The sequence below is a fragment of the Pteropus vampyrus genome, unplaced genomic scaffold (assembly GCF_000151845.1).
Source record: "Pteropus vampyrus isolate Shadow unplaced genomic scaffold, Pvam_2.0 Scaffold323, whole genome shotgun sequence".
NCBI classification, from domain to species: Eukaryota; Metazoa; Chordata; class Mammalia; order Chiroptera; family Pteropodidae; genus Pteropus; species Pteropus vampyrus.
Genome location: NW_011889104.1, coordinates 1330769 through 1341278, shown reverse-complemented (window position 1 = coordinate 1341278; position 10510 = coordinate 1330769). Strand labels below are relative to the sequence as shown.

General features: G+C 57.5%; 1 protein-coding gene across 1 annotated transcript in view; it reads right to left on the bottom strand.

Annotated features, from left to right (window-relative positions):
* IL37 (interleukin 37) overlaps positions 1-6582 on the bottom strand; it is a 10394-nt gene extending 3812 nt beyond the window's left edge. Inside the window, exons 1-3 of the mRNA XM_023521917.1 lie at positions 6209-6582; positions 5824-5963; positions 5399-5638 (exon numbers count right to left, since the gene is read on the bottom strand). Coding sequence (XP_023377685.1) covers positions 5399-5638; positions 5824-5963; positions 6209-6458 — 630 coding nt within the window. The 5' untranslated portion in view covers positions 6459-6582. The remainder of the gene's footprint in view (positions 1-5398; positions 5639-5823; positions 5964-6208) is intronic.
* Between the last annotated feature and the right edge of the window lie 3928 nt (positions 6583-10510).

Below are 10510 nucleotides of genomic sequence, written 5' to 3'. Positions count from 1 at the left end.
GGGGCTCCCAGGACCCGCTGGGACACTGGCCCCTGAGGTCCTCATGCCAGTGTGTGTGCCCTTCCACCTACAGGGGGCTGGGGAGCCTGGCCCTACAGAAAACCTGAGCCACCTCTAGGACACCAAGGTGGCTGCGGTGGGGAGAGTAGGGCAAGTAGGCCAGTGACAGCGGCCCCTGGAAGGCCAAGGGCGGGCATGACTGCGGGCCCTAAATACCCCACAGCCCTGGGATCTGCATCTCCTCCCACAGCCCCCACTGGCACCTGCCTCTGCTGGGGAGCAGAGAGGGCCCCACACCAGGCACCCAGCTGCTCCCAGTGGGAGCGCCAGTCTTCCACAGGACAGATGCGGAGCCAGCCTGGCATGGCCACCACTGCCCTGGCCAGAGGACCCCCAGCTGCCCGCTGACAAAGGGCAAATGCCTTTACCAAAAGGCCAGGGGCTAGATCACAGCTCCAGCAGCCCTGAGAGTGGCAATGGGCCTGATGGGCTGGGTCATTTATGCAACATGCACTGGGAGGCCCCAGCTGCCTTGGCGGGTGTGACACCGGATGACGGGAAAGAAAGCCAGTTCCTCCTGCAGGGAGATCCCGTGAGGCTCAGGTGCAAAAACCACACCTGAGCTTCCCAGGTAGTCAGCATCAAGCCCACATGAAACAGGGCTGGCGACAAAGCCTAGCTTCTCAGAGGGGACACTGGGGGACTTCCCCAAGCCCAGTTCTCCTGTCATATTACCCTGGGGCTAGCACTGGAGGTGCCAGGCCCCTGATGAAGAGAGTTTGTCTCCTGGGTCTGGGAACTGCCCTCCACAGTCCCACCTAGGGAGTCCTGAGTTTGCAGAACTGGCAGTTAGCCACACTAGTCATTAGCAAAATGCAAATCAAAACCATCATGGGGTTGAGTTTCTAACCTTCAGGAAGGCCCAGATTAAAAAGATGGTATGAGAAAACACTCACGTGGATGGACATGTGAATTGCTTGGGCTTTGTGGAAAGTGATTTCCTAGGAGCTGCTAAAAGTCTCAGTGTATGTACCTTTGACCCATTGATTCTACCCACAGGAACCTGTCAGCCAAGCACTTCCCACTTCACAAGCTGGGGACCCTGCTTAGAGTGGCTGGCACAGCGAGAGCACTCACAGGGGACATCATGGGAAGTTCAGAAGCAGAAGAGGGTCGGGCCGCTGGTCGGGCCACTGGTCCGACAGCGCTGCAGGGTCCAAGGGCGGGCACTGTTTCAGCCCTGAATGGAGGGCCTCGCGTCAGGCCTGTCCACTCAAGTCCCCAGCATAACAAACCACCTCTGGCAACAAGAACTGAGAGCTCGTCACCTGCATCTTGCCAGGGAGAGCTCGTGTCCCACAGCACCGTCTTCCAAGTGTCCCCGGGCCCACTCAGGAGCCATGCTGTCAGTCAAGTCCTAGCAAGAAACGACACTCAGACTTGGTGGTTCAAGGTACATATCATAAAGGTGCACTTTATAAAATGTGGGCAAAGCACACGGGATCCCAAGGCACCATGCAAACCTCAGCGCCAGAGGCAACAGGACATACCCCTTCCCACCTCAGGTCTGAGGGGACAGGAGGATGAAATGGCTACCACAACCAGAGCCTTGCGCAGAGGGCCAGGACCTGTGAGCCTCTTCAGGAACAGCAGTCAGCCTGGGGCCGCCCTGCAGGCGGGTACGGGGACAAATGTCTTGATCCTCTCCTCCCCACCTTCCGTGTACTTCCTGGAGATGCTGAGGGCCACCAGGGCTCATCCAGCACAGTCTGATTCTGGGCCCCACAGGCCCACGCCTTCCCTCCATGGGCAAAATGTCTGTGCCCCCACCCCAAGCAGACACAAAAGGACATCAGTGTGTGTGTCCTTCCACCTACTGAGGGACAGCTGGATGGCTTCCAGGTTTGGGTACTGATGAATGAGGCCACTGTGAACATTCGTGTGGCATGCTCACCTCATCATAAGATGAGACCATGTTTAACTTTGACCAGAGAAACAAAAACAAAAGCCATTGCACCATTTGCCTGGGCGGCTGCTCTACTCCACATCCCCACCAGCAATGGGTGAGTGTTGTTGTGGCTCCATGTCCCGCAGCCCCCAGCGTCATCAGTGTCCGGGCTGTGGCCACGCTACTGGGGACAGAGTGGTACCTCCTTGCTGTTTAATTTGCATCTTCCTGCTGACATGTGGTGTGGAGTGTCTTTTCACGTGCCCATTTGCCATCTGTGCGTCTTCTTTGGTGAGGGATCTGTTCAGACTTTTTTGCCCATTTTTATCTGGGTTGTTTGTTCTCATATTTTTGAGTGCTACGAGATGTTTGTACATTTTGAGTTCCATCCATTTCTTTTCCCTTTGTTATTACAACTACTAGAGAATTTTAAATTTCCTACACAGAGCACACCTGGGCTTCGCATCTGTTTCCCTGGGATATTCAACTTGGGATGAGCTGCAGTGCAGCGTGTGGTGGTGGAACCAGCTGCTCACCTGGCCACGAGGAAGGACAGGGGCTGAGAGACAGCGCAACGCACAGTATTGGGTGTGACACCACTGACACACTTATTTTTGCAACCTCCATAACCAACACTTTAAATTACCAGCTTGTTAAAACTCATATCCGAGGACGGCGTGCAGCTGGCATGCTCGCTGATGGCTCGGCTTCCCTCCCTGTCCTGACCCAGTGCTCAGGGCTCAGGCCACTGCCTGTCAGCTGGACCTCGAGGCATCCATTAGTTATCCCAGAATACACATCTACTCTCGCCACTGTCCTCTAAAGCCTTCGATGACACCATGTGGCCAGGACGGGGGTGCTCTCATAGGATGCACACAGGGGAGGAGGAAGTGCAGGTGGGTCCAGGGGGTGTTCACAAAGTGCAGGTGGGTCCAGAGCATGTGGGAGGAGGGCAAGCTTCAGATCTCCCCAGAGGCACAGGGCAGGGGACAGGCGGTGACCGGTGACCAAGTAGAAGAGGGCAGGGCTGTGGCCTTCTACGTAGAATCTAGCCAATGCCGCCTAGGGGTCCTCCAACCACATCCCCCTGCCAACTGCCCACAGCCCGAGCAGAACCAGGGTACAAAACCAGAAGCTGCGGCAGCTGCTCACAGTCAGCCTCGTAGGCATGGGGCAGGTGGAGACGGGAGCCCCACCTGAGGCTCAGGGGTATACCTCGCCTGGGTCCCTGGCTGGCCTATAACTGCCCACCCGCTCTGGCCAAGAGCCCCTCTAAACTGCAGGCCAACACCTTACTCTGAGTACGGCCCTCCACACCAGCCACCTGCAAGCCCAAGGCCCTCACAAGTGGATGCTGCTCACTGCGCACACCTCAGCTTGGCAAAGGCCACATTTGGCTCCTTGCAACTTGGGAAGGGTCGCCTCGCCCCCTCCCTTGCTGGGTGCCTCTGTGGAGAGGGACTGCTGCCAGGGTGTCCCCTTCAGGACCTGCCCTGGTCCAGCCACGCTGCCGTCAGCGCCGTGCCTCCCGCGACCAGCAGAGGGCGCCATGACAGTGAGTGACCCTGAGTGACAGCAAGTGGTCTCTGGAGGCCGCACCTGGGCCTACAGCCAAGACCTGTCATACCCACTGAACTGTGCTCGTCCAGCTGTTTCTGTGACCCACTGTGACCTACTGGCTGACACACTTCTGACCTCACGGTCTAGTTCATGTTCATATCCAAAATCGAATTGCTAAGGGCATTTCAAAGTGAAATGTATTCCAAAAAGAAATAGTTTTATAAAATTAAGTTTAGTTCATTAATTAAAGTGGACTTTTGGTTTTCACACGTTCAACAAATTAGTTTTTAAATAGATTGAGTTAAGTCTCGGCTCGGTGACGTGGGGCTCGGTGACGGTCTGCTGTCTTGTTTCCTAACGAACATAACAAAATGATCTCATATTTAGATCCACGCTCCAAATAATTCCCGTCCTTGGTTTGAATGTCTTGTTTTCAAGGAAAAGTCATCACAGGGCACAGGAGCAGAGAACACGCAGGGACGCCTGATGAGGTGAGTGGCACTCCCTCGAGTGTCTGCAGGTGCAAAACAAGAAACGCTGCACTTCACGGGTCCGGCCAGGGCTGCGTCGGAGGGAGCGGCATGGCAGCTAGTCACAAAGCAATGCAGCTGACCATCAGGGCAGAAGGCCTCACATGCAGCTCCTTCAGAGACCTGTGGGAAAGCTATTTGCACTGTTTGAGGCCACGGGAGCAAAAGGGAATGCTTTCACTTTTACATAGGCACTGCTGACAGGTTACTGATTCCACTGCAGGCTGATAGAGCGTGTGAGTAACTGGGCATCGCTACGACAAAAGTAGGGCCCCAAAAAGAAATGCTGCCAAGCGAGCTGCTGGCGAAACGCTTCGTGAGTAAATACATGCTTTAGAATAAATGAGGTATTCAAGAAAATGTCGCCCCCAGTAAGGAATCGAGGGCATGCTTCAGGGATTACAGGATGGGGAGGCGGTGGTAGATGACAGGGAGGAGGGTACGAGCCACAGGCAGCACGCCTGCAGAGGGGGTAGGAGCAAGGCTGCGTGTGCCTGTGTCTATGTGTGGACATGATCACAGGGTGCAATGCAATCCGCATGACACTCTGTCGCAGCATTGCTTTTCATGGCTGCCTGATGACCAGGCTCTGAAGACAAGGAGGGGGCGACGAGCCAAGGAAAAGACAGGAAGCTGCTTCTCCCCTGGAGCCTCCAGAAGGGACTGGTGCTGCCTGTACCTTGATCTGAGCCCCACAAGACCCATCGGGACCGACCTCCAGGACGAGAAGACGTTGGCCATTTGTCACAGCGGCAGGAAGACCCACATGCACCCTATGTCCATCCAGCTGAGGCTTTAGCACACATGTTGCGTTGCATCAGTCGCGTTGCTCATACCTGAAAAGCCAGAATGGGCAGACACTCCCCGTCCCCTCCGCTCTGCTCCTAAGTCCGCCCATCGCCCTTCACCAGCGTCTGGAACTAGCTCGGTAAGAGGACCAGGCCCTTGTGACTGGCTGCTCACCTGATGCCCTGGCTGTCACTTGTCTCTGCCTGTCCCATGTTTTGGGTCACCCTGCTCTTGGCAGGGACCCACCCACCCTTTTCCACTTACACGTGGCTGTGGCAAATTGCTGTTGTCTTTCTTCCTGTCACGTGGGGCCTGGACACAGACTACTAAGCTGCTTCCATACGCTTCTGGGTCAATTCCCAGGGTTGATCCCCCGGCACCCACCAACCCTGCAGGACTAGCTCATTCAGAGCCCGTCAGCCCTCCCCACGGCGAGGGCAGACTCTGCCTGGCCAGACCGTGGACTTGTGGATGACACAGCCACAGTGACACTCAGAGGCCCACGGGCAGACACTGGCACACTGCAGCTAGAACTTTATTCCATCACAGGAGGGAAGGCTTCCCCACCCACTGACTTTGCAGGGCCTGTTTTAGCTTCACAAACTTGCTCGAATGAAAACTCAATGGTGTTCTTTATCCCAGGTTGATTTGTCATTCTGACAGGCTCGCCAGGATTGCAGGAGGTGCTGATGAACCAGCCGGGATGCATGGCCGACTCCAGTGTGTTCCAGGAGCCCACCATTGCCCGGTAGAAGGTGAAGGGCTGCTGATCTGCTTCGTGCTGGATGGCCAGATGCCTCAGCTTCCTCTTCTAGGAAGTAAGGAGTTAACTGGCCAGCGCCGCCAGCAAGGGAGCAGAGCAGGCCAGCTGTGTTTGGAGAGCCAGGTAGGAGGACGGGGCCCAGGTGGGAACTTGTGCAGACCGAGAGGCATGGCAGGTCTCGGCCTTCCCCTGTGGGGTGGCCGAGGGGACAGGAAATTGGCTGGAACTCTCACCTTCAGCAGAAGGGATGGCTGGTCTGCACTCTTGTCCTGCTCACAGCAGAGACAAAGCTCTCCGTCAGCCACCGCCAAGAGAATGGGGCTTCCGTTTTCACAGGCTGAGCTCAAGTGAGAGGCCAAGACAAAGAAGGTCTCTGGGAAAAGACAGAAGGGGGACTCAGAGCAGGGAGAGGCCCCCGTGTGTAGGGACTCCAGGCTCCATGCCCCCAGCTCAAGCCTCCTCCTCACCCAAGGCCCAGAGAGACCTCCTCTGAATCTGGTCCCCCAGTCTAGTCGCCCAACCGCCATTCCATTCCTAGTGGTCCCTGGGCTCTGCCGAGGCCAGAGGTGTCCCACAGCCTGAGCCAAGCCCCGGAAGGAAGGCAGCCAAGAGAGTCACCTGGGAGAATGCTTTTGTTTAGAACTGCCATGAGGGTCCCAGAATCCAGCACCAACACTTTGTGGTTCTGGTCATGAAGGCTGAATTTCTCTGGGTCTTTGGTCACCACTTTTAGACCTAGATCAACGTAACAAGACACCAACGCTTCACACCGAGAACAGATGGTCATTCCCAGCCCTCCACCTGCCTTGGGCTTCAGCGTCAGCCACTGACACCTCCTGCCCAGGTGTCTTGCCTGACTTTGACTCATGGGTTCAAGTCCAAGCTCTGCTACCCAGAGCTTTAAGACACAGAAGAAGTCACGAAATCTCTCCAAAGCTCCACGTCCTCATCTGTAAAATAGGGCAATAGCAGCATCCATTAGAACGCTCACTCAAATAAGTGACACTTAGCCAGATGTCCGAGCTTGGAAAGAAAGAGCTCTGTACGTCGATCATATTCTTCTTCTCCTCTGTCCTGTACCCTCCCCCACCCACCATGCTCCCATCCAGGCATGGATGGGACACATCTTTGCACAGCTGGGCCTCTGCAGGGACAGTGCACGAGGGGTGAGGAATGCAGACAGGAGGCACTGGGGCTAGCACCGGGTAGGTCAGCTGGCACGGGGCTCCATCAGAAGGGACAGAACTGTGCCCAGCCCTGCAGGAGCCTCTCTGAATGGCCAAGACCAGCCAGGGCAGTGGCAGGGGCTTTCCTTGGGCACAGCTCCTGGTAGCGCATCCCAGCCAGTCCTGCTCAGCACTGGGGCCCTGCCCAAAAGCCTCCCCTCCTGGACCTGCCTGGGCAGGCGGCCTGCCCCTCGGTTTATAGAGGCTGGAGCCTGCATGTGGGCCAATGACAGGTGTGGATGACGATGATGAAATGTCAGCCGTGAGAATGCAGTAACCACTGCACCAGGTAGCTGCCACGTAACTATCCGTGATGGGTGGTGACAGCAAGGCATGACATCGGAGGCTTTGTCTCCACCCGGCAGTGAGCACAGGCCCCCGCTGGTCTCCTGTTGCCCTGGGCTCAGGGAGGCTCTGCCTGGAGTTCTGGCTCTCTGCGCCCCTTCCTCTGGGCACGAGGCCTTCCCCCTGGGCTGCCGCCCCTCTGCACGCACACCTGCAACACAGCCTTGTGTCCCTGCCTCGTCTCCCGCCAGCTCTGGGAGTTCCTGAGCGCTGGCCCTCATCTACCTTGGCGCGGCCCTCCCTGGCCCCAGACTAGTGCCCCGTGCATCATGGACATGTACGTTTATAGATGGGATGAATGGCCCTGCTGGGTCCTAAGTAACTACAGTGACAGCCTTTTAAAAATGCAACCGTAGCTGGGGCTGGGGTGCCCTCGGAAGTCCTTGGAAGGAGTCCCTCAGTGGGGTCTGATGGGTTCAGATGTCACAGAGGAGCAGTGGGCATGCTGGGCCGCCCCTGGGCAGCAGCTGTGCGGTGCGGATACTTCACAGTCCCCATGAGACGATGCGGTGTCTCAGCACCTCAGATGCCTGACTGTGGAGGCTGGTTCCACAGGGAGCCTGTAACCCTGCCACACTTTGCACTGTGGCCTGAAGCAGGGAGTCACACTGAGCCCTGTTTATGTTTATGGACGGGACAAATGGCCCTGGCCGTGTCCTAAGTGACTACAGTAACAGTGTGGTCCACAACATCTGCCCCAGCTGACACTGGACCCTCCTCGGGGGCATTTCTGGGCACCACCCCAGTTCACGGCACCAAGGCAGGTCAACTCAGAGTCAGGAAACGAGATCAATGCTTCTAGCTTCTGAAACGTTAACCATGCCGTGACTCTCCCGTCCTTACCCACCAGTGCTGGCAGTGCTGGCAGTGCTGCTGGTGGGGGGCCACTTTCTGAGTGGCAGGCCTGAGGCCAGGGCTTCCAGCCTTGGCTGCACAGCAGACCACTCGAGTGACTTCTAAGACCACGAATGCCTGGGCCCCACAGGCCTGCAGTTCTGACAGAGCTGGTCCAGCCTGAGACCAGCCATGCTGTCCATACCAGGAGCATCTACAGCACGAGGATTGTGCTTTTGAACTCTCGGATGTTTCCTGAGCCTGCCCGTCCACGTCTGCCCCCGCTCACCGCACCCGACTCGGCCCCACCACCTCCACCTGGCATGTGAACATCCTCCTGACAGGGCTCTCTCTCGCCCTATTCCAGACCCCAAATCCGTTCCTCAGACGTCTTCTCTCCTCAGAGGCATGTCAGTGGCCGCCAGGTGTGGGCATCGATGTCCTTTCCGGAGGACATCGCAGTAACCAGTAACCCTGATATCTGTGCACAGGCTGCCAGCCTGGACTTTTCAGCACAAGACCCTATGCTGCAGGATTTTCATTCTTGACAAATTATCCGGAACTGCTGCTGCCGCTTCTGGTCCAAGGAGCACACAGAGAATCTCTGCTCCCGGTCTGGTGGAGTCGAAGGTAGAGCAGGCCCAGCAGCAGGTGCAGACGCACCCCAGGGATGAGAGCCTGCCTGGGACCATGCGTTGTCTGGGGGCTGCGTGAGGCCCTGGCTACCACGTGGCCTGCGGTGCAGCCAGCACTTGGACCAAGGTCCCCCGACTGCCCTGTGCACAGCGTGGTGACAGGGGCCTTAAACCTGACCTGGGCAGACAGATATCACAGTGCCTTCCAGCCCAGCATCTGTTACTTTCTACCTGTGCACCTGGGGCAAGTGGCCTCCCTCTCTTCCTCAGTTTCTGCACCAGGAAGGTGGTGACCTCGCACTCCCCCGGGGTCACTGTGAGTGCCAAGGCATTCAGTGGTGTGGGTTCTCTGAGACTCCTCTGCCAACTCCTAGTTTTTATAAGCACTGCGAGGCAGCCAGGTTGCCAGCAATGGTCAGAAGCAGCACCAGGAATGTTCCCAGGCTCAAATCCTCTCCTCCCCTGGCACCCAGCAGGTCTCTGCGGAGGCCAAGGTTCATCTTTCCCATCAACCCTCTCCAGATCTGCTTCCACAAAGGGAATGCCTCAGCCCACTCCAAAACCCAAGAACCTTCATCTCTGACTCTCCTGCCCCCCGCCCCCAGAGAGCCCAGGGTACGATCCGGGGCCACACCTGTGCATGCAGAGCTCAGGGAGGTGACACTGTGGCCTGGCTCCAGGTGAGGGGCGGGGGTCTCTGGCTCTGGCCAGGTCTGGAGTTAGAGACAGAGAGGTCTATCCAGGCACTCAGGCCCCAGGGGTCACTTAGTGCCCTTCTTCTCCCCTCTCCCTTCTCCCTTCTCCTATTTTCACAAACACTAAGCAGAGAGACAACAGCCCCTCTGGTGGGAATGGCAGGGAACGGAGGTGAAATGGAGGGGGACGCAGTTTCTGAGCACAAACTGCCCACAAACAGTGGCATAAGCCACGTCACCCACCAGCATGAGGTGCCCAAGGGACACCGAGATGAAAACAGACTACACACGGCTTCTGCGCAGGAGGAAGCCAACCTCGGCTGCTTGTGGAGGTTGCAGCAGTGTGCTCAGCTCCCGCGGGGCTGTCAGACCACCCGCCTGCACCGCACAGCCTTGGTTCTCCTCCTGTCTCCAGCCCAAGGACCCAGCAAGGGAGGGTTGGGGAGGGGCTGCCCAGACAGCAGACTCTCGAGGACTGTGTGGCAGCAGGATGAGCATCTCCCCTCCCACGTAAGATGACAGAGGCAGCATCAGTCATGGTCTCGGTGTCACCAGTCCAAGTTCCCCAGGGCGGGGACACTAGAGCATCTTGTTCCTGTGCCCACCCAGAGTCCACCCCCCATTGCCCGGAGACAGAGTGAGCATGGCGGCCACCACGGAGCCCTGTTCCAGGCGTCTCTTCTGTTGTCCAATCAGCATCCTGCTTTTAGTCCCTGGCTCTGATCACCACTTGTAGTTGGGAGCTCGGGGACGTGGCCTCTGTGTGCCCACGTCATGCCCACCCTCCACGCCTGTGCATCACAGAGCTGTGTGCATCACATCCCCCTCCTACTGTCCCCCACGAGCCAGTACCCAGGGAGTCGAGGCTCAGACACCCCCACCTGCAGGCTGGGGACACACATGCATCTGCAGGGTTCAAGCCATCCTCAGTGAGGCAGGACCTCACACCTGAGTCTCAGGGTGACCCCAATCCATCTCTCCACTGCCCGCTGCCCAGGGCTCCTACAACTGAGGTTCTCATCTAACTCTCCCCCAGGGGCTCCGGAGGCTCAGTCTGATAGGTCCCAAGAGGCCTCGCAGGGCCCCTCCGCAAGCCCTCACCTGCACGCCAGGGGACCCGGGAGCATTTCCACAAGAACCTCACCTCCTGAGCTGCCCTGGAGCTCGGCTCCTTCCCAGCCTTCA